This window comes from Coregonus lavaretus (assembly GCF_964263955.1).
Source record: "Coregonus lavaretus genome assembly, contig: HAP1_SCAFFOLD_522, whole genome shotgun sequence".
NCBI lineage: Eukaryota > Metazoa > Chordata > Actinopteri > Salmoniformes > Salmonidae > Coregonus > Coregonus lavaretus.
In genome coordinates this window covers 252,611-277,479 of record NW_028161300.1, presented here as the reverse complement: position 1 = coordinate 277,479, position 24,869 = coordinate 252,611, and the positions used below count along the sequence as shown (strand labels likewise).

At 42.2% G+C, this 24,869-nt stretch overlaps 1 protein-coding gene across 1 annotated transcript; it reads right to left on the bottom strand.

Annotated features, from left to right (window-relative positions):
- Nucleotides 1–5,173: 5,173 nt before the first annotated feature.
- Nucleotides 5,174–24,869, bottom strand: LOC311120839 (NLR family CARD domain-containing protein 3-like). The gene is made up of 8 exons (XM_084195403.1): nt 24,728–24,869; nt 24,030–24,146; nt 13,719–14,161; nt 11,574–13,330; nt 8,914–9,077; nt 7,853–8,026; nt 6,410–6,456; nt 5,174–5,945 (listed from the first exon to the last, which is right to left on the bottom strand). The coding sequence occupies exons 1-8, from the start codon at nt 24,853–24,855 to the stop codon at nt 5,422–5,424; spliced, it is 3,354 nt and encodes a 1,117-aa protein (XP_084051529.1). The 5' UTR covers nt 24,856–24,869; the 3' UTR covers nt 5,174–5,421.

The following is a 24,869-nucleotide window of genomic DNA, read 5'->3' as shown; positions in this document are numbered from 1 at the left end:
TATGTCTCCTCCAAAGCTGGGAGTTTTTTCTCTATGTCCTCCAGTCACATGACATTCCCTTGTTTTATGGCAGACTCATATGAAATAATATGACCTCTCATAACCACTTGAAAAGGTTCCTATAGTGTAGAATCAGATACCACTCCTGTGTCATTAGTCTTGAGGAACTCATTCAACTTGGCCGTCACGCAGTCAATGAATGGTTGGTCTGTGAGCAAGGAGGGGTTAAAACACCAACTGTAATTCTGTTTTGGTAAAGAAAGATTGAGGGACAACATAATTGGCCTGTGGTCACTTATTAAGATGCTTTGGTATTTGGAATGGAGCACATCGGGGATCAATTTTGAATCTATTGGGAAGTAGTGGATTGTAGAATAAGACTTGTGAACATGAGTAGAATGAGTAGTCTGTCTGTGGGATGTTGCAGTCTCCAAATGTCCACTAGATTCCTGGATTAGACTAGATTATTAAGAGATGAATGAGTAGTCTGTCTGTGGGATGTTGCAGTCTCCAGATGGCCACTAGATTCCTGGATTAGATTAGATTATTAAGAGATGAATGAGTAGTCTGTCTGTGGGATGTTGCAGTCTCCAGATGTCCACTAGATTCCTGGATTAGATTAGATTATTAAGAGATGAATGAGTAGTCTGTCTGTGGGATGTTGCAGTCTCCAGATGTCCACTAGATTCCTGGATTAGATTAGATTATTAAGAGATGAATGAGTAGTCTGTCTGTGGGATGTTGCAGTCTCCAGATGGCCACTAGATTCCTGGATTAGATTAGATTAGATTATTAAGAGATGAATGAGTAGTCTGTCTGTGGGATGTTGCAGTCTCCAGATGTCCACTAGATTCCTGGATTAGATTAGATTATTAAGAGATGAATGAGTAGTCTGTCTGTGGGATGTTGCAGTCTCCAGATGGCCACTAGATTCCTGGATTAGATTAGATTATTAAGAGATGAATGAGTAGTCTGTCTGTGGGATGTTGCAGTCTCCAGATGGCCACTAGATTCCTGGATTAGATTAGATTATTAAGAGATGAATGAGTAGTCTGTCTGTGGGATGTTGCAGTCTCCAGATGTCCCCTAGATTCCTGGATTAGATTAGATTATTAAGAGATGAATGAGTAGTCTGTCTGTGGGATGTTGCAGTCTCCAGATGTCCACTAGATTCCTGGATTAGATTAGATTATTAAGAGATGAATGAGTAGTCTGTCTGTGGGATATTGCAGTCTCCAGATGTCCACTAGATTCCTGGATTAGATTAGATTATTAAGAGATGAATGAGTAGTCTGTCTGTGGGATGTTGCAGTCTCCAGATGTCCACTAGATTCCTGGATTAGATTAGATTATTAAGAGATGAATGAGTAGTCTGTCTGTGGGATGTTGCAGTCTCCAGATGGCCACTAGATTCCTGGATTAGATTAGATTATTAAGAGATGAATGAGTAGTCTGTCTGTGGGATGTTGCAGTCTCCAGATGTCCACTAGATTCCTGGATTAGATTAGATTATTAAGAGATGAATGAGTAGTCTGTCTGTGGGATATTGCAGTCTCCAGATGTCCACTAGATTCCTGGATTAGATTAGATTATTAAGAGATGAATGAGTAGTCTGTCTGTGGGATGTTGCAGTCTCCAGATGTCCACTAGATTCCTGGATTAGATTAGATTATTAAGAGATGAATGAGTAGTCTGTCTGTGGGATGTTGCAGTCTCCAGATGGCCACTAGATTCCTGGATTAGATTAGATTATTAAGAGATGAATGAGTAGTCTGTCTGTGGGATGTTGCAGTCTCCAGATGTCCACTAGATTCCTGGATTAGATTAGATTATTAAGAGATGAATGAGTAGTCTGTCTGTGGGATATTGCAGTCTCCAGATGTCCACTAGATTCCTGGATTAGATTAGATTATTAAGAGATGAATGAGTAGTCTGTCTGTGGGATGTTGCAGTCTCCAGATGTCCACTAGATTCCTGGATTAGATTAGATTATTAAGAGATGAATGAGTAGTCTGTCTGTGGGATATTGCAGTCTCCAGATGTCCACTAGATTCCTGGATTAGATTAGATTATTAAGAGATGAATGAGTAGTCTGTCTGTGGGATGTTGCAGTCTCCAGTTGTCCACTAGATTCCTGGATTAGATTAGATTATTAAGAGATGAATGAGTAGTCTGTCTGTGGGATGTTGCAGTCTCCAGATGTCCACTAGATTCCTGGATTAGATTAGATTATTAAGAGATGAATGAGTAGTCTGTCTGTGGGATATTGCAGTCTCCAGATGTCCACTAGATTCCTGGATTAGATTAGATTATTAAGAGATGAATGAGTAGTCTGTCTGTGGGATGTTGCAGTCTCCAGATGTCCACTAGATTCCTGGATTAGATTAGATTATTAAGAGATGAATGAGTAGTCTGTCTGTGGGATGTTGCAGTCTCCAGATGTCCACTAGATTCCTGGATTAGATTAGATTATTTACAACCTGGACAGAGGTGATATTTGGTGGAATACGAGTAGACAGTCTGTCAAGATACGGATTCAAGGTAACAATTAAAATCGCCTCCAATTATTAGATCAGTGGTACTAAGATCTGGGAGCAAATCAAAAACATTAGGAAAGAAATGTGGGTGGTCAATGTTTGGGCCATAGACGTTCAACAGGGTGACAGGGAAAGAGTTCAGGGTGGTCAATGTTTGGGCCATAGACGTTCAACAGGGTGACAGGGAAAGAGTTCATGTTCCCTGATACTATGATGTACCTCCCATGTGGGTCTGTGGACGTGGAGGAGAGATGAAAAGGGAGGTTTTTACCAAAGAGAATAGCAACACCTCTAGCGTTGGAGGAGAAGGGTGATTGATCAATTTGAGAAATTCAGTTGGATCTCAGATGCCGCTGCACCGTGGCTTTTATGTGCGTTTCTTGCAGGAAAATTATGTCAGCACCAAGTGATTTCAAGTGCTTAAATACCATACCCCTTTTGCGCGAGTGCCCTTGACCGTGCACATTCCACGAGACTAACGTGACACCTTTAACATCTGACTGATTCCCAAGATCGTTTCCTGACATTTATATCCAAGAGCATTTCAAATAAAACATCTTAAGCATGTACAAATTAAAATAAAACTTGTCTGCCAGCAGAAAACAAAAACCAAACACAGTAAACAGACCCTAGAGAAACCACCTCCCCACTGCTTCCCCAGAGCGCAGGGATGTTGGCCCATGTTGACGCCAATTCTTCCCACAGTTGTGTCAAGTTGGCTGGATGTCCTTTGTGTGGTGTACCAAGAGCGTGAAAAACCCAGCAACGTTGCAGTTCTTGACACAAACCGGTGTGCCTGGCACCTACTACCATACCCCGTTCAAAGGCACTTCAATGTTTTGTCTTGCCCATTCACCCTCTGAATGGCACACACACACAATCCATGTCTCAATTGTCTCCAGGCTGAAACATCCTTCTTTAACCTGTCCCGTCCCCTTCATCTACAAGTGACATCAATAAGGGATCATAGCTTTCACCTGGATTCACCTGCTCAGTCTGTCATGGAAAGAGCAGGTGTCCTTAATGTTTTGTCCACTTAGTGTAAATTGCACAATAATGATCCATTGATGGATTTTCTTATGTAGTCTATTGTTTTCTCTGTATTGAACCTGCCTGCCACCCGCCCGCCTGGGGACTGTGGGTTATGAGACAACCCCCGCATCACTAGCTTGCATGTTCTGCAGCCTTGTAGAGATAGGGAGGGGATGACTGGGAGGCAGGTTGACATTTATTGTCATGAATCTTGCCCTGGAGGCAGTTCTGCAAAGTGGTCACTAGCTGGCACAGGCATAAAGTAATAATATCTGATTTTAATGCTAACCTTAACCTCACTGCTAATCCTTACCTTCAATTAAGACCATAAAACACAATTATTTTCCACAAATGTTTACGTTATAGCCAATTTTGACTTTGCAGCTGTCATGTCTAGAGGAAATTGTGCAGTTCTGCCTCCAGGGCAAGATTCATGACAAAAGTCAACCTGTGACTGGGAGAGGACAATGTAAAATCGGTAACGAAATTGTTTTCACAATTAACGTGCTTTTTCTTGTTTAAAGTATGTTTTATTATGAAAAGTACAATATATCCATGTACAATAGTACAATTATGGAGCATGTCCATATACAACTTGTTTTCGAACATAAAAGACATACAAAAAATTATCACATTGGTATTTTAAGTGTTATTGTAGAGTTTTAATGTTTAAACAGAGGATACATCTACAACTTATCCAGAACGCCGCAGCCCGTCTGGTGTTCAACCTTCCCAAGTTCTCTCATGTCACGCCGCTCCTCCGCACACTCCACTGGCTTCCAGTTGAAGCTCGCATCTACTACAAGACCATGGTGCTTGCCTACGGAGCTGTGAGGGGAACGGCACCTCCTTACCTTCAGGCTCTGATCAGACCCTACACCCAAACGAGGGCACTACGTTCATCCACCTCTGGCCTGCTAGCCCCCCTACCTCTACGGAAGCACAGTTCCCGCTCAGCCCAGTCAAAGCTATTCACTGCTCTGGCACCCCAATGGTGGAACAAGCTCCCCCACGACGCCGGGACAGCGGAGTCACTGACCACCTTCCGGAGACACTTGAAATCCTACCTCTTTAAGGAATACCTGGGATAGTATAAAAGTAATCCTTCTGTGTCCGGTGTGTGTGTGTGTGTCCGGTGTGTGTGTGTGTCCGGTGTGTGTGTGTGTCCGGTGTGTGTGTGTCCAGTGTGTGTCTCCATTGTGTGTGTGTGTGTGTGTGTCCAGTGTGTTTGTGTGTGTGTGTGTCCAGTGTGAGTGTGTCCGGTGTGTGTGTGTGTGTGTATGTGTCCGGTGTGTGTGTGTGTCCGGTGTGTGTGTGTGTCCGGTGTGTGTGTGTGTCCCCGGTGTGTGTGTGTCCCCGGTGTGTGTGTGTGTCTGGTGTGTGTGTCCAGTGTGTGTGTGTCCAGTGTGTGTGTCTCCATTGTGTGTGTGTGTGTGTGTGTGTGTGTGTGTGTGTGTCCAGTGTGTTTGTGTGTGTGTGTCCAGTGTGAGTGTGTCCAGTGTGTGTGTGTCCGGTGTGTGTGTTTGTGTGTGTCCGGTGTGTGTGTGTCCGGTGAGTGTGTCTCCATTGTGTGTGTGTGTGTGTGTGTGTGTGTGTGTCCAGGGTGAGTGTTTGTGTGTGTCCTGTGTGTGTGTCCAGTGTGTGTGTGTGTGTGTGTGTGTGTTTGTGCAGTGTGTGTGTGTGTCCAGTGTGTTTGTGTGTGTCCTGTGTGTGTGTCCAGTGTGTGTGTGTGTGTGTGTGTGTGTGTGTGTGTGTTTGTGCAGTGTGTGTGTGTGTCCAGTGTGTTTGTGTGTGTCCAGTGTGTGTCCAGAATATGTGTGTTTGTGTGTGTCAGTGTTACCATGGTTATTATTTACAGGGACACTGAGGAGTCAACATAAACATTAAACCCTGGATAGAGGGGCTCAGTGAATGTGGAGTGGAATGTGTTCAGGTGGGTCAGTGTGTCAGAGGAGACTCTGTAGAAGGACAGAGTGCCGGCTGGCCAGTCCAGATACACTCCTACTCTGTGGGAGCTGGAGGAGGGGACGTCTATGGGAGTGGACTTCCTATTGTGACAGGCAGAGTAACTGTAGTCAGAGCAGATCAGACTCCAGGACTTGTCATTACATCCAATCCTACAGTCATTACCCAATCCTCTCCTGCTGATTCCTTTATATGCCACTCCTATATCAGCCTCACTCCCACTCCACTCTACCTCCCAGTAACAGCGCCCAGTCAGACCCTCTCTACACAGCACCTGACTACAGTCCTCAAATCTCTCTGGGTGATCAGGATACGGCTGCTCCTCTGTCCTACGTGTCACCTTTCTGTTCTCCTCAGACAGAGAGAGGAATCTGTTTACTGTGTTTGGGTCCAGTGTGAGATCACAGACATCTGATGGATGAAACCAGAAACAATATTAGAAATCATCATCATTCACATTAGAATGTTAACTCACTTTTCACTAATTCATTTAATGTAGATGTTTCTAGGTATCAAAAGGAGAAGTTAAGGTAACTTGAGACTTGTTGAATGATCATATGTTATACTGTATGGTAATATAAAACACACTTATTCCCATTAATTACACACACACACACATATCCTGAACACACACACACATCCTGAACACAAACACACATTTCTTATGTAACACGAACATGCCACACACACATACACAGACACACACATTGTCAAAGCAACTCTTTGTAAACTTTGGTGTCCCTGATTTGTGCTTCTGTAGAACTACAGCTGATATTTAATATGACCAAGTAAGTAATGATGGTGGTCTTTGACTTTGACTTCACTTGAATTAAGACTTATTCTTAGTCATATTCTTCACAGCAGTCAACACTCACATTTTCTAAGTCCAGGTTTCATTGTGTTCTCTCCACCATGTTCCACACTGTAGCGGTAAGCAGAAGAACAGACAGTCATTGAGTGATAGACCTGAACTCACACACACACACACACACACACACACACACACACTGGACACACACACACACACACACACACACACACACACATTCAGCATATAACTTTGTATAAGCGGTGGTAAGAATGTTTGTATGTGTGTGTGTCCAGTGTGTGTGTGTGTGTGTGTGCAGTGTGTGTGTGTCTGTGTGTGTGTGTGTGTCCCCAGTGTGTGTGTGTGTGTGTGTCCAGTGTGTGTGTGTGTCCAGTGTGTGTGTGTGTGTGTGTGTCCTGTTAGTGTTTGCCCAGTGTGTATGTGTGTGTGTGTGTGTGTGTGTGTGTGTGTGTGTCCAGTGTGTGTGTGTGTATCCTCTTGTGTGTGCCCAGTGTTTATGTGTGTGTGTGTCCAGTGTGTGTGTGTGTGTGTCCTGTGTGTGTGTGTGTCCAGTGTCCAGTGTGTGTGTCCAGTTTGTGTCTAGTGTGTGTGTCCAGTGTGTGTGTGTGTGTGTGTGTGTGTGTGTGTCCTGTGTGTGTGTGTGTGTGTGTGTTCAGTTTGTATGTGTTTGTCAAGTGAATGTGTGTGTCCAGTGTGTGTGTGTGTGTCCAGTGTGAGTGTGTGTGTGTCCAGTGTGAGTGTGTGTGTGTGTCCAATCTGTGTGTGTGTCCAGTGTGTGTGTTTCCAGTGTGTGTGTGTGTGTATGTGTGTGTGTGTGTCCACTGTGTGTGTGGGTGTGTGTCCAGTGTGTGAGTGTTTGTGTGTGTGTGTCCAGTGTGTGCGTGTGTGGGTCCAGTGTGTGTGTTTGTGTGTGTGTTCAGTGTGTGTGTGTTTGTCTGTCCAGTGTGTCCAGTGTGTGTGTGTCCAGTGTGTGTGTGTGTGTCCAGTGTGTGTGTGTGTGTGTGTGTGTCCAGTGTGTTTGTGTGTGTGTCCAGTGTGTGTGTGTTTGTCCAGTGTGTGTGTGTGTGTGTGTGTGAGTGACCAGTGTGTGTGTGTGTGTGTGTGTGTGTGTGTGTGTGTGTGTGTCCAGTGTGTGTGTGTGTGTGTCCAGTGTGTGTGTGTATCCAATGTGTATCCAACACACACACACACACTGGACCACACACACACACTGGACACACAAACACACTGGACACACACACACACACACACTGGACACACATACACACTGGACACACATACACACAGGACACACACACACACATAGGACACACACACACACTGGACACACACACACTGGACACACACACACACACACAGGACACACACTCACATACACACACACAGTCTTTATGTAACTTAGTCCAAGTGGTGGTCAGAATGTTTGTCTTAACTAGCCTGATAACTCCAACATGTCTGATATGAACATTGACATAAACCCTCTACATACTTGAGTTTCTCCAGTCTGCAGTGTGGATCCTCCAGTCCAGCAGAGAGCAGTCTGACTCCTGAGTCTCCTGGGTGATTGTAGCTCAGGTCCAGCTCTCTCAGGTGTGAGGGGTTTGACTTCAGAGCTGAGACCAGAGAAGCACAGCCTTCCTCTGTGACTAGACAGCCTGACAGCCTGCAAAGAGTTAAATCATATTAAAATAACACTGTTATTCTTTGGTGGTCAAAATAGTGGCAGTATATTTTTTCTACATATTAAGATATATCAGTGTCCTGAAACCTGCCATATCTACTCATAAATTAATGAATGTTTCATTATTAGAAATGATCATGTATTGATTGTAAAGAGAAACATGCATATTACACATATTTGAGTAGACTGACCAGAGCAGTTTAAAAAGCAGTATCAGTCAAAAGACAGACAGTGAGGTATCAGATTTAGATTGTATTGAGTATACAGTCCACACCATATCCATTTTGACAAAGATAACATGTTTAAATGTGACTCTATACTCCAACATTTTGGATTTGAGATCAAATGTTTTATATGAGGTGACAGTATATAATGTCACCTTTTATTTGAGGGAATTTTCATACATATCTGTTTCACCGTTTAGAAAAATAAAAGCCCTTTATGTATCTAGTCCCCCTTTTTCAAGAAGTCAAGTATTCTGACCAATTAACTTATAGTGTATTAAAGTAGTCAAAAGTTTAGTATTTGGTCCCATATTCTTTGAATGCAATGACTAAATCAAGCCTGTGACTGCCATGATTGAGAAAGATCATGAATGAATCATGAAAAATAATGAATGAGAAAGTTACAGAGGCTACAACAAAACATGCTAACCTCTCACCATTAACATCAAATAAAAGGTGACATTCTGTACTGTTGCCTAATATGAAACATTATATCTCAAATCCAAAATGCTGGAGCATAGCACCAAATGTAAAAATGTAAGCTTCACTGTTCAAACACATATGGTGTGGACTATGTGTGCCTGGTAAACACATGTGGATCTGGTGAACAGTTATCACTTGTTGACCAACTACAGGAATACTGACCTCAGAGTCTCCAGTTTACAGTGGGGATTCCCCAGTCCAGCAGAGAGCAGCTTCACTCCTGAATCCTTCAGGTCATTGTTACTCAGATCCAGCTCTCTCAGGTGTGAGGGGTTTGACTTCAGAGCTGAGACCAGAGAAGCACAGCCTTCCTCTGTGACTAGACAGCCTGACAGCCTGCAAAGAGTCAAATCATATTAAAACCACACTGCTATTCTTTGGTGGTGAAAATATATTTTTTCAACATTTTCAGATACATCAGAGTCCTGAAACCTGCCATATCTATTCATATATGTATATATACAGTACCAGTCAAATGTTTGAACACACCTACTCATTCAAGTTTTTGTTTAGTTTTTTTAAAACTATTTTTTACATTGTAGAATAATAGTGAAGACATCAAAACTATGAAATAACACATATGGAATCATGTAGTAACCAAAAAAGTGTTAAACAAATTTTCTATATTTTATTTTGTAGATTCTTCAAATAGCCACCCTTTGCCTTGATGACAGCTTTGCACACTCTTGGCATTCTCTCAACCAGCTTCATGAGGTAGTCACCTGGAATGCATTTCAATTAACAGGTGTGCCTTCTTAAAAGTTAATTTGTGGAATTTCTTTCCTTCTTAATGCGTTTGAGCCAATCAGTTGTGCTGTGACAAGGTATATAGTATACAGAATATAGCCCTATTTGGTAAAAGACCAAGTCCATATTATGTCAAGAACAGCTCAAATAAGCAAAGAGAAACCACAGTACATCATTACTTTAAGACATGATGGTCATTCAATAAGGAACATTTCAAGAACTTTTAAAGTTTCTTCAAGTGCAGTCGCAAAAAACATCAAGCGCTATGATGAAACTGGCTCTCATGAGGACCGCCACAGGAATGGAAGACCCAGATACCTTTGCTGCAGAGGATAAGTTCATTAGAGTTACCAGCCTCAGAAATTGCAGCCCAAATAAATGCATCACAGAGTTCAAGTCACAGACACAGCTCAACATCAACTGTTCAGAGGTGACTGTGTGAATCAGGCCTTCATGGTCGAATTGCCTCAAATAAATCACTACTAAAGGACACCAATAAGAAGAAGAGACTTGCTTGGGCCAACAAACACGGGCAATGACATTACACAGGTGGACATTTGTCCTTTGGTCTGGAGTCCAAATTGGAGATTTTTGGTTCCAACCGCTGTGTCTTTGTGAGAAGCGGTGTGGGTGAAGGGATGATCTCGGCATGTGTATTTCCCACCGTAAAGCATGGAGGAGGAGGTGTTTTGGTGTGGGGGTGCTTTGCTGGTGACACTGTCTGTGATTTATTTAGAATTCAAGGCACACTTAACCAGCATGGCTACCACAGCATTCTGCAGCGATACGCCATCCCATCTGGTTTGGGCTTAGTGGGACTATCATTTGTTTTTCAACATGACAATGACTCAACACACTTCCAGACTGTGTAAGGAGAGTGATTGAGTGCTGCATCAGATGACCTGGCCTCCATAATCACCCGACCTCAACCCAATTGAGATGGTTTGGGATGAGTCGGACGGCAGAGGGAAGAAAAAGCAGCCAACAAGTGCTCAGCATATGTGGGAACTGGTTGAGAGAATGCCAAGAGTGTGCAAAGCTGTCATCAAGGTAAAGGGTGGCTATTTGAAGAATTTCAAATAACAAATATATTTTATTTGTTTAACACTTTTTTGGTTACTACATGATTCCATATGTGTTATTTCATAGTTTTAATGTCTTCACTATTATTTTACAATGTAGAAAATAGTAAAAATAAAGAAAAGCCCTTGAATGAGTAGGTGTGTCCAAACTTTTGACTGGTACTGTACATAAATGAATGAATGTATCATTATTAACAATAGATAACATGTTTCTAAATTAATCGTTGTGTGTGCGTGTGTGTGTGTCCAGTGTGTGTGTCCAGTGGGGGGGTGTCCAGTGTGTGTGTGTGTCCAGTGTGTGTGTGTGTCCAGTGTGTGTGTGTCCATTGTGTTTTTGTGTGTGTGTGCCCAGAATGTGTGTGTGTGTCCAGTGTGTGTGTCCAGTGGGGGTGTGTCCATTGTGTGTGTGTGCATGTGTGTGTGTGTGTGTCCAGTGTGTTTGTGTGTGTGTGTGTGTCCAGTGTGTGTGTGTGTGTGTGTGTGTGTGTGTGTGTGTCCAGAGTGTGTCCAGTGTGTGTGTGGTCATTGAGTGATACAGGAATACTGACCTCAGAGTCTCCAGTCTGCAGTGTGGATCCTCCAGTCCAGCAGAGAGCAGTCTGACTCCTGAGTCTCCTGGGTGATTGTAGCTCAGGTCCAGCTCTCTGAGGTGTGAGGGGTTTGACTTCAGAGCTGAGACCAGAGAAGCACAGCCTTTCTCTGTGAGTCCACAGCCTGACAGCCTGACAGAGAGATCATCATGATTTCACAAACACACTGTTAATTTAACACCAGTAGTGTAGAAGGACAATGGCAGATGCATTTGGTTTATTCTCTTAAACAACATATAGATTCATCTTCCATCTCCTAGAATTGTATGGTCATATTGTTATACTAATGTGAACATCAATGCATTGATTCAATATGTTTTTCAATAATACATATATTTCTCTACTGAATATTTCTTCCTGATGATTAGTACTTAAATGTCATTTTATGTACTCACAGAGCAGCTCTTGAGGCTTTGACCACTGGCAGCAGCCTCAGAAGACCTTCCTCTGATCTGAAGTATTTATTCAGGTCAAACACATCCAGCTCCTTTTCTGAAGTCAGCAACACAAAGACCAGAGCTGACCACTGTGCAGGTGACAGGTAGGTTTCTGAGATACTTCCTGATCTCAGGTAGCTTTGGATCTCCTCCACTAGAGAATGGTCATTCAGTTCATTCAGACAGTGGAACAGATTGATGCACTTCTCTGGAGAGGGATTCTCCCTGATCTTCTCCTTGATGTACTTGACTGTTTCTTCATGGCTCTGTGAGCTGCTTCTTGTCTTTGTCAGTAGACCTCGTAAGAGCTTCTGATTGGACACCAGTGAGAGACCCAGTAGGAAGCGGAGGAAAAGGTCCAGGTTTCCCGTCTCACTTTGTAAGGCTTTATCCACAGCACTCTTGTAGACAGTAACTTCAGTAACTTGCGGTTCGGCCATTAGATTCTCATTGTTGTTGATGAATGAGAGGAACACATATACAGCAGCCAGAAACTCCTGAATGCTCAGATGCACGAAGCAGTACACCTTGTCCTGGTACAGCCCACATTCCTCTTTAAAGATCTGTGTGCACAATCCTGAGTACACCGAGGCTTCATTGACATCAATGCCAGCCTCTTTCAGGTCTTCTTCATAGAAAATCAGATTGCCATTCACAAGCTGTTGAAAAGCCAGTTTTCCCAGTGACAGAATGCTCTCTTTATTCCAGTGTGGACCTGTCTCTTCTTTCCCAAGATACTTTTCATTCTTCTGTTTGGTATGAAACACCACAAGGTGTATGAACATCTCAGTCAGAGTCTTGGGCATCTCTTCTCTCTTATGTTTCAGCATGTGTTCAAGGACTATTGCAGAAATCCAACAGAAGACTGGAATGTGGCACATGATGTGGAGGCTCCTTGATGTCTTTATGTGTGAGATGATTCTGCTGGCCAGGTCCTCTGAATCACTGAATCTCTTCATGAAGTACTCCTCCTTCTGTGGGTCATTGAACCCTCGTACCTCTGTCACCTGGTCAACACACCCTGAAGGGATCTGATTGGCTGCTGCAGGTCGGGTAGTTATCCAGAGGAGAGCAGAGGGAAGCAGATTTCCCTTGATGAGATTTGTCAGCAGAACATCCACTGAGGTTGACTCTGTGACGTCACAACAGATCTTGTTCTTCTGGAAGTCTAGGGGCAGTCGGCACTCATCCAGACCATCAAAGATGAACAGAACTTTGTACTTGTCGTAGTTGGAGATTCTTGATTCTTTGGTTTCGATTGAGAAGTGACTGAGAAGTTCAATGAAAGTGTGTTTGTCCTTTTTCATCAAATTCAGCTCCCGAAAAGGGAATGAAAATACCAATTGGACATCCTGATTTGCTTTTCCTTCAGCCCAGTCCAGAATGAACTTCTGCACAGAGACTGTTTTTCCAATGCCAGCGACTCCCTTTGTCAGCACAGTTCTGATAGGTTTGTCTTGTCCAGTTAAGGGTCTGAAGATGTCGTTACATTTGACTGCAGTCTCTGGTCTTGCTTGTTTCCTGGTTGTTGTCTCAATCTGTCTCAGCTCATGTTCATTATTGACCTCTCCTGTTCCACCCTCTGTGATGTAGAGCTCTGTGTAGATCTTATTGAGAAGTGTTGGGTTTCCTTGTTTAGCGATCCCCTCAAATACACATTGAAACTTCTTCTTTAGATTAGATTTGAGGTCACGTTGAAGAATCACAGCACGCTCATCTGAATCTAGAAACAACACAGAGGATATTAATATTACATCTGTTTTAATGCCTACAGTATTGTAAGACTGTCTTATAAAGTTTAAATTATAATCATTTATTCTCTTGTCTGTATAAATGTGTAAATGTTTTCATAATGCATTACAGACTGGAGTGATATTATTATTCGTATTAATGATGGTATCATTAATGCTCTCTCTCTCTCTCTCTCTCTCTCTGTCTCTCTCTCTAATTTAATCACCACAACACATCCCTGCTGCTACTTGATGAGGTCACTAGTTGTTGTGTTAAGGCTGCTACAATATCATTGAGCTACACAGCTACTTTAGCTGTACTTTAGCTACAGCTTTTAAATGTTCTAAAACAGCATTCAACATGAGGCAGACAGCTCTTACTTTTCTCCAGTGTGTCAGCAAGCTCCTTCTGGTTCATTTTCCTCAGGACGTGCAGTGTGATCTTCAGAGCCCCCTCTCTGGCACTGCTCTCCTGCTTCTCATCTTCAGCATCCACCACTTCCTTATCCTGCTTCTGACTCTCAAAGCCTTCTGGGAGTTCTGGACTAAGAATCCTCTTGAACATCTTCAGCTCCTTCTTCACAAATGTCATAATATTCTCTTCAAGCAACTGAAATAAATCAAGTAAATAAGTTAAGCAAGAGACTAAATGCTTTCTCATTAACACATTAATGAATGATTGACAGAACAACTTTACTTGAGGTAAACAAAAACAAATGTACATAACAGGACCACATACACTGAATATGGAGGCCAGGTCTGTTTGATGACTCTGGGAAGACTGACCACTGAGAATCTCTGACTCTGATCTCTCCTGTTGGTTTCTGTAGACAAAACATGAGATTACATCTCCTCATCCAGGGAGTACACACACACACACACACACACACACACACACACACACACACACACACACACACACACACACACACACACACACACACACACACACACACACACACACACACACACACACACACACACACACACACACACAAACACACACACACACACACACACACAGGGAGGGAATGTTGTGTTAGTTTAATATTGTTTCAGGACTATGAAAATGGAAAAAAGGATTAGCCTATGGATTATGAAAACAACTAAAATAAATGGTAAAATGGGAGAGGAGAAATGACTAGAGACAGTGTTGTTTAACTCACTGACCATGACCCATGAGTTCTTCTTACCTTTGTTCAGTAGAAAAGTCTCCCTCTCTAAACTCTATAGGTTGATTCAAAGACCGGTCACTCTTCATGGACACACAGCTGGGTACAGGGGAGGCTGGTCTCTCCTGCTTGATTGGACTTCAACACAACAGAGACAAACATTACGTCTCTCATCTACTCTGAGCTCAGATGGGGAAACAAGAGTTTCATTCCACAACGCTATATATCCATTTTCAGAAATGTTGGTCAATTAGCTTTTATTGTTTAAATAAATTATTAAACCACTACAAGGCTTTATAAAGGTGTCTAATGTGTGTAATTTCCACTTTAAAATGTCAGACTTGATTTTCCCTGATGAAAAATGTATGAACCCCTACAGAAAATATCCCTTAATTATAATCCACATAAAAATACACATTTGCTATTGCTGCAGGATTATGTTCCTGCTGTGAGAAACAGGGTCAAATGAAGATATGGCATCTGTAAATGCATTCATCTTAAGGTAGCTAGGTGAGACGACCACGTATCACAGTCAAATATACAGGATACGAACATTACATTCCAGCTAAACAATGGTTTTAAATCACATCTCAAATCTACAATAGTTACATTGAAGGTACCTATTAGTAATAATTTCTGATGAAAAAACACAAATGTGATTTTCTTTCTCCTATATAGCACTTTGGAATATAAATTCTTAAACAATATTTTCAGCTCACCTCTTAGTTTTGGTGTCATGTCCCTCAGAGAGACTCATTTTAGAGGCAGGGCCCCCCTCCTCTCTCTCCCCAGAGAGACTCATTTTAGAGGCAGAGCCCCCCTCCTCTCTCTCCCCAGAGCGACTCCTTTTAGAGGCAGGGCCCCCCTCCTCTCTCTCCCCAGAGCGACTCCTTTTATAGCACTGACCCCTAAACAGAGATCCAGCATGTTGGTTGCGGTTAACACAGTGTTCTCTTTTATTCATTATCTCTCAGCAATACAACATTAAGTAACAGACACATCCAAACAGTCAGGTGATTTAATGCAATTACTTTTTCTAGCCCAATGACTCCTCAAAACCCACCAACAAGGCCTGAAAACTAGGCCAAAACATAGCCCCTATAGGCCTATATCTTATTTCAGACAGCCTCCAGTAGCCTGGGCAACATGTAGGCAAGATGTAAGCTGAATGATTTAGCAGCTTGCTTAGTTCAAATTGACAGACTAATTTATTTAACATGAATAGCAAGACGATGTTGAGGTAAGGAAGTGCTTCTGTTGCCCAGTAGCCTGCTGGAATAGGCTACTGAGGATGGGGTCGTAATTTCAATCAATGAATCAAATATTAATAACATAGATATGAACTGAATAGGCCTATGCTTGTCAACAACAGCCAGGTTATTTCTTTACCTGTAGCCTAATCTGGCTGACTGTTACCCTCGCTCTCTCTCCCTCTCTGTCTCTGTCTCTCTCTCTCTCTCTCTCTCTCTCTCTCTCGCTCTCTCTCGCTCTCACCTGCTGTCTCAACCTCTGAATGATCGACTATGAACAGCCAACTGACATTTACTCCGGAGATGCTGACCTGTTGCACCCTCTATAACCACTGTGATTATTATTTGACCCTGCTGGTCATCTATGAACATTTGAACATCTTGAAGAACGATCTGGCCTTAATGGCCATGTACTGTTATAATCTCCCCCCAGCACAGCCAGAAGAGGACTGGCAACCCCTCAGAGCCTGGTTCCTCTCTAGGTTTCTTCCTAGGTTCCTGCCTTTCTAGGGAGTTTTTCCTAGCCACAGTGCTTCAACATCCGAACATGCGCTGTTCGGCACGAGACGACCGTTAGAGCCAATGACCTTCAAATCAAATTGCATTTCTCACATGCGCTGAATACAACAGGTGTACACTTTACCGTGAAATGCTTACTAACGAGCCCTTTCCCAACAATGCAGTTAAAAACAAAGAAAAAGTAAATAGTAACACAATGAAATAATAATAATGAGGCTATAAGGAGTACCAGTACTGAGTCAATGTGCAGGGTACCAGGTAGTTGAGGTAATAACTAGACTATATACAAGAACTACCAGTACTGAGTCAATGTGCAGGGGTACCAGGTAGTTGAGGTAATAACTAGACTATATACAAGGAGTACCAGTACTGAGTCAATGTCCAGGGGTACCAGGTAGTTGAGGTAATAACTAGACTATATACAAGGAGTACCAGTACTGAGTCAATGTGCAGGGGTACCAGGTAGTTGAGGTAATAACTAGACTATATACAAGGAGTACCAGTACTGAGTCAATGTGCAGGGGTACCAGGTAGTTGAGGTAATAACTAGACTATATACAAGGAGTACCAGTACTGAGTCAATGTGCAGGGATACCAGGTAGTTGAGGTAATAACTAGACTATATACAAGGAGTACCAGTACTGAGTCAATGTGCAGGGGTACCAGGTAGTTGAGGTAATAACTAGACTATATACAAGGAGTACCAGTACTGAGTCAATGTGCAGGGGTACCAGGTAGTTGAGGTAATAACTAGACTATATACAAGGAGTACCAGTACTGAGTCAATGTACAGGGGTACCAGGTAGTTGAGGTAATAACTAGACTATATACAAGGAGTACCAGTACTGAGTCAATGTACAGGGGTACAAGGTAGTTGAGGTAATAACTAGACTATATACAAGGAGTACCAGTACTGAGTCAATGTGCAGGGGTACCAGGTAGTTGAGGTAATAACTAGACTATATACAAGGAGTACCAGTACTGAGTCAATGTGCAGGGGTACCAGGTAGTTGAGGTAATAACTAGACTATATACAAGGAGTACCAGTACTGAGTCAATGTACAGGGGTACCAGGTAGTTGAGGTAATAACTAGACTATATACAAGGAGTAACAGTACTGAGTCAATGTACAGGGGTACCAGGTAGTTGAGGTAATAACTAGACTATATACAATGAGTACGAGTACTGAGTCAATGTACAGGGGTACCAGGTAGTTGAGGTAATAACTAGACTATATACAAGCAGTTCCAGTACTGAGTCAATGTGCAGGGGTACCAGGTAGTTGAGGTAATAACTAGACTATATACAAGGAGTACCAGTACTGAGTCAATGTGCAGGGGTACCAGGTAGTTGAGGTAATAACTAGACTATATACAAAGAGTACCAGTACTGAGTCAATGTGCAGGGGTACCAGGTAGTTGAGGTAATAACTAGACTATATACAAGGAGTACCAGTACTGAGTCAATGTACAGGGGTACCAGGTAGTTGAGGTAATAACTAGACTATATACAAGGAGTACCAGTACTGAGTCAATGTCCAGGGGTACCAGGTAGTTGAGGTAATAACTAGACTATATACAAGGAGTACCAGTACTGAGTCAATGTGCAGGGGTACCAGGTAGTTGAGGTAATAACTAGACTATATACAAGGAGTACCAGTACTGAGTCAATGTACAGGGGTACCAGGTAGTTGAGGTAATAACTAGACTATATACAATGAGTACGAGTACTGAGTCAATGTACAGGGGTACCAGGTAGTTGAGGTAATAACTACACTATATACAAGCAGTTCCAGTACTGAGTCAATGTGCAGGGGTACCAGGTAGTTGAGGTAATAACTAGACTATATACAAAGAGTACCAGTACTGAGTCAATGTGCAGGGGTACCAGGTAGTTGAGGTAATAACTAGACTATATACAAGGAGTACCAGTACTGAGTCAATGTACAGGGGTACCAGGTAGTTGAGGTAATAACTAGACTATATACAAGGAGTACCAGTACTGAGTCAATGTACAGGGGTACCAGGTAGTTGAGGTAATAACTAGACTATATACAAGGAGTACCAGTACTGAGTCAATGTGCAGGGGTACCAGGTAGTTGAGGTAATAACTAAACTATATACAAGGAGTACCAGTACTGAGTCAATGTGCAGGGGTACCAGGTAGTTGAGGTAATAACTAGACTATATACAAGGAGTACCAGTACTGAGTCAATGTACAGGGGTACCAGGTAGTTGAGGTAATAACTAGACTATATACAAGGAGTAACAGTACTGAGTCAATGTACAGGGGTACCAGGTAGTTGAGGTAATAACTAGACTATATACAATGAGTACGAGTACTGAGTCAATGTACAGGGGTACCAGGTAGTTGAGGTAATAACTAGACTATATACAAGCAGTTCCAGTACTGAGTCAATGTGCAGGGGTACCAGGTAGTTGAGGTAACAACTAGACTATATACAAGGAGTACCAGTACTGAGTCAATGTGCAGGGGTACCAGGTAGTTGAGGTAATAACTAGACTATATACAAAGAGTACCAGTACTGAGTCAATGTGCAGGGGTACCAGGTAGTTGAGGTAATAACTAGACTATATACAAGGAGTACCAGTACTGAGTCAATGTACAGGGGTACCAGGTAGTTGAGGTAATAACTAGACTATATACAAGGAGTACGAGTACTGAGTCAATGTACAGGGGTACCAGGTAGTTGAGGTAATAACTACACTATATACAAGCAGTTCCAGTACTGAGTCAATGTGCAGGGGTACCAGGTAGTTGAGGTAATAACTAGACTATATACAAAGAGTACCAGTACTGAGTCAATGTGCAGGGGTACCAGGTAGTTGAGGTAATAACTAGACTATATACAAGGAGTACCAGTACTGAGTCAATGTACAGGGGTACCAGGTAGTTGAGGTAATAACTAGACTATATACAAGGAGTACCAGTACTGAGTCAATGTACAGGGGTACCAGGTAGTTGAGGTAATAACTAGACTATATACAAGGAGTACCAGTACTGAGTCAATGTGCAGGGGTACCAGGTAGTTGAGGTAATAACTAAACTATATACAAGGAGTACCAGTACTGAGTCAATGTGCAGGGGTACCAGGTAGTTGAGGTAATAACTAGACTATATACAAGGAGTACCAGTACTGAGTCAATGTACAGGGGTACCAGGTAGTTGAGGTAATAACTAGACTATATACAAGGAGTAACAGTACTGAGTCAATGTACAGGGGTACCAGGTAGTTGAGGTAATAACTAGACTATATACAATGAGTACGAGTACTGAGTCAATGTACAGGGGTACCAGGTAGTTGAGGTAATAACTAGACTATATACAAGCAGTTCCAGTACTGAGTCAATGTGCAGGGGTACCAGGTAGTTGAGGTAATAACTAGACTATATACAAGGAGTACCAGTACTTAGTCAATGTGCAGGGGTACCAGGTAGTTGAGGTAATAACTAGACTATATACAAGGAGTACCAGTACTGAGTCAATGTGCAGGGGTACCAGGTAGTTGAGGTAATAACTAGACTATATACAAGGAGTACCAGTACTGAGTCAATGTACAGGGGTACCAGGTAATTGACGTAATAACTAGACTATATACAAGGAGTACCAGTACTGAGTCAATGTCCAGGGGTACCAGGTAGTTGAGGTAATAACTAGACTATATACAAGGAGTACCAGTACTGAGTCAATGTGCAGGGGTACCAGGTAGTTGAGGTAATAACTAGACTATATACAAGGAGTACCAGTACTGAGTCAATGTACAGGGGTACCAGGTAGTTGAGGTAATAACTAGACTATATACAATGAGTACGAGTACTGAGTCAATGTACAGGGGTACCAGGTAGTTGAGGTAATAACTACACTATATACAAGCAGTTCCAGTACTGAGTCAATGTGCAGGGGTACCAGGTAGTTGAGGTAATAAATAGACTATATACAAAGAGTACCAGTACTGAGTCAATGTGCAGGGGTACCAGGTAGTTGAGGTAATAACTAGACTATATACAAGGAGTACCAGTACTGAGTCAATGTACAGGGGTACCAGGTAGTTGAGGTAATAACTAGACTATATACAAGGAGTACCAGTACTGAGTCAATGTACAGGGGTACCAGGTAGTTGAGGTAATAACTAGACTATATACAAGGAGTACCAGTACTGAGTCAATGTGCAGGGGTACCAGGTAGTTGAGGTAATAACTAAACTATATACAAGGAGTACCAGTACTGAGTCAATGTGCAGGGGTACCAGGTAGTTGAGGTAATAACTAGACTATATACAAGGAGTACCAGTACTGAGTCAATGTACAGGGGTACCAGGTAGTTGAGGTAATAACTAGACTATATACAAGGAGTAACAGTACTGAGTCAATGTACAGGGGTACCAGGTAGTTGAGGTAATAACTAGACTATATACAATGAGTACGAGTACTGAGTCAATGTACAGGGGTACCAGGTAGTTGAGGTAATAACTAGACTATATACAAGCAGTTCCAGTACTGAGTCAATGTGCAGGGGTACCAGGTAGTTGAGGTAATAACTAGACTATATACAAGGAGTACCAGTACTTAGTCAATGTGCAGGGGTACCAGGTAGTTGAGGTAATAACTAGACTATATACAAGGAGTACCAGTACTGAGTCAATGTGCAGGGGTACCAGGTAGTTGAGGTAATAACTAGACTATATACAAGGAGTACCAGTACTGAGTCAATGTACAGGGGTACCAGGTAATTGACATAATAACTAGACTATATACAAGGAGTACCAGTACTGAGTCAATGTCCAGGGGTACCAGGTAGTTGAGGTAATAACTAGACTATATACAAGGAGTACCAGTACTGAGTCAATGTGCAGGGGTACCAGGTAGTTGAGGTAATAACTAGACTATATACAAGGAGTACGAGTACTGAGTCAATGTACAGGGGTACCAGGTAGTTGAGGTAATAACTACACTATATACAAGCAGTTCCAGTACTGAGTCAATGTGCAGGGGTACCAGGTAGTTGAGGTAATAACTAGACTATATACAAAGAGTACCAGTACAGAGTCAATGTGCAGGGGTACCAGGTAGTTGAGGTAATAACTAGACTATATACAAGGAGTACCAGTACTGAGTCAATGTACAGGGGTACCAGGTAGTTGAGGTAATAACTAGACTATATACAAGGAGTACCAGTACTGAGTCAATGTACAGGGGTACCAGGTAGTTGAGGTAATAACTAGACTATATACAAGGAGTACCAGTACTGAGTCAATGTGCAGGGGTACCAGGTAGTTGAGGTAATAACTAGACTATATACAAGGAGTACCAGTACTGAGTCAATGTGCAGGGGTACCAGGTAGTTGAGGTAATAACTAGACTATATACAAGGAGTACCAGTACTGAGTCAATGTACAGGGGTACCAGGTAGTTGAGGTAATAACTAGACTATATACAAGGAGTAACAGTACTGAGTCAATGTACAGGGGTACCAGGTAGTTGAGGTAATAACTAGACTATATACAATGAGTACGAGTACTGAGTCAATGTACAGGGGTACCAGGTAGTTGAGGTAATAACTAGACTATATACAAGCAGTTCCAGTACTGAGTCAATGTGCAGGGGTACCAGGTAGTTGAGGTAATAACTAGACTATATACAAGGAGTACCAGTACTTAGTCAATGTGCAGGGGTACCAGGTAGTTGAGGTAATAACTAGACTATATACAAGGAGTACCAGTACTGAGTCAATGTGCAGGGGTACCAGGTAGTTGAGGTAATAACTAGACTATATACAAGGAGTACCAGTACTTAGTCAATGTGCAGGGGTACCAGGTAGTTGAGGTAATAACTAGACTATATACAAGGAGTACCAGTACTGAGTCAATGTGCAGGGGTACCAGGTAGTTGAGGTAATAACTAGACTATATACAAGGAGTACCAGTACTGAGTCAATGTACAGGGGTACCAGGTAATTGACGTAATAACTAGACTATATACAAGGAGTACCAGTACTGAGTCAATGTCCAGGGGTACCAGGTAGTTGAGGTAATAACTAGACTATATACAAGGAGTACCAGTACTGAGTCAATGTGCAGGGGTACCAGGTAGTTGAGGTAATAACTAGACTATATACAAGGAGTACCAGTACTGAGTCAATGTACAGGGGTACCAGGTAGTTGAGGTAATAACTAGACTATATACAATGAGTACGAGTACTGAGTCAATGTACAGGGGTACCAGGTAGTTGAGGTAATAACTACACTATATACAAGCAGTTCCAGTACTGAGTCAATGTGCAGGGGTACCAGGTAGTTGAGGTAATAACTAGACTATATACAAAGAGTACCAGTACTGAGTCAATGTGCAGGGGTACCAGGTAGTTGAGGTAATAACTAGACTATATACAAGGAGTACCAGTACTGAGTCAATGTACAGGGGTACCAGGTAGTTGAGGTAATAACTAGACTATATACAAGGAGTACCAGTACTGAGTCAATGTACAGGGGTACCAGGTAGTTGAGGTAATAACTAGACTATATACAAGGAGTACCAGTACTGAGTCAATGTGCAGGGGTACCAGGTAGTTGAGGTAATAACTAGACTATATACAAGGAGTACCAGTACTGAGTCAATGTGCAGGGGTACCAGGTAGTTGAGGTAATAACTAGACTATATACAAGGAGTACCAGTACTGAGTCAATGTACAGGGGTACCAGGTAGTTGAGGTAATAACTAGACTATATACAAGGAGTAACAGTACTGAGTCAATGTACAGGGGTACCAGGTAGTTGAGGTAATAACTAGACTATATACAATGAGTACGAGTACTGAGTCAATGTACAGGGGTACCAGGTAGTTGAGGTAATAACTAGACTATATACAAGCAGTTCCAGTACTGAGTCAATGTGCAGGGGTACCAGGTAGTTGAGGTAATAACTAGACTATATACAAGGAGTACCAGTACTTAGTCAATGTGCAGGGGTACCAGGTAGTTGAGGTAATAACTAGACTATATACAAGGAGTACCAGTACTGAGTCAATGTGCAGGGGTACCAGGTAGTTGAGGTAATAACTAGACTATATACAAGGAGTACCAGTACTGAGTCAATGTACAGGGGTACCAGGTAGTTGAGGTAATAACTAGACTATATACAAGGAGTACCAGTACTGAGTCAATGTGCAGGGGTACCAGGTAATTGAGGTAATAACTAGACTATATACAAGGAGTACCAGTACTGAGTCAATGTCCAGGGGTACCAGGTAGTTGAGGTAATAACTAGACTATATACAAGGAGTACCAGTACTGAGTCAATGTGCAGGGGTACCAGGTAGTTGAGGTAATATGTACATGTAGGTAGGGATACAAGTGACACGTCAATCAGGATAGAGATTACATCTCCTCATCCAGGGAGTGCACACACACACACACACAAACACACACACACACACACACACACACACACACACACACACACACACACACACACACACACACACACACACACACACACACACACACACACACACACACACACACACACACACACACACACACACACACACACACACACACACACACACAGGGAATGTTGTGTTAGCTTAATTTTGTTTCAGGACTATGAAAATTGAAAAAAGGATTAGCCTATGGATTATCAAAACAACAAAAAATAAATGGGGAAATGGGAGAGGAGAAATGACTAGAGACAGTGTTGTTTAACTCACTGACCATGACCCATGAGTTCTTCTTACCTTTGTTCAGTAGAAAAGTCTCCCTCTCTGAAGAATATAGGAAGACCCATAGACTGGTCACTCTTCATGGACACACAGCTGGGTACAGGGGAGGCTGGTCTCTCCTGCTTGATTGGGCTTCAACACAACAGAGACAAACATTACATCTCTCATCTACTCTGAGCTCAGATGGCGAAACAAGAGTTCTAACAATCATTCCAAAACGCTATATATCCATTTTCAGAAATGTTGGTCAATTAGCTTTTATTGTTTAAAGAAATGATTAAACCACTACAAGGCTTTATAAAGGCGTCTAAAGTGGGTAATTTCCACTTTAAAATGTCAGACTTGATTTTCCCTGATGAAAAATGTATGAACCCCTACAGAAAATATCCCTTAATTATAATCCACCTAAAAATACACATTTGCTGTTGCTGCAGGATTATGTTTCTGCTCTGAGAAACTGGGAAAAATTAAGATATGGCATCTGTAAATGCATTCATCTTAAGGTAGCTAGGTGAGACAACCACGTTTCACAGTCAAATATACAGGATACGAACATTACATTCCAGCTAAACAATGGTTTTAAACCACATCTAAAATTTACAATAGTTATATTGAAGGTACCCATTAGTAATCATTTCTGATGAAAAATCGATTTTCTTTTCTCCTATATAGCATTTTCGAATATAAATTCTTAAACAATATTTTCAGCTCACCTCTTAGTTTTGGTGTCATGTTCCCCAAAGAGACTCATTTTAGAGGCAGGGCCCCCCTCCTCTCTCTCCCCAGAGAGACTCATTTTAGAGTCAGGGCCCCCCTCCTCTCTCTCCCCAGAGAGACTCATTTTAGAGGCAGGGC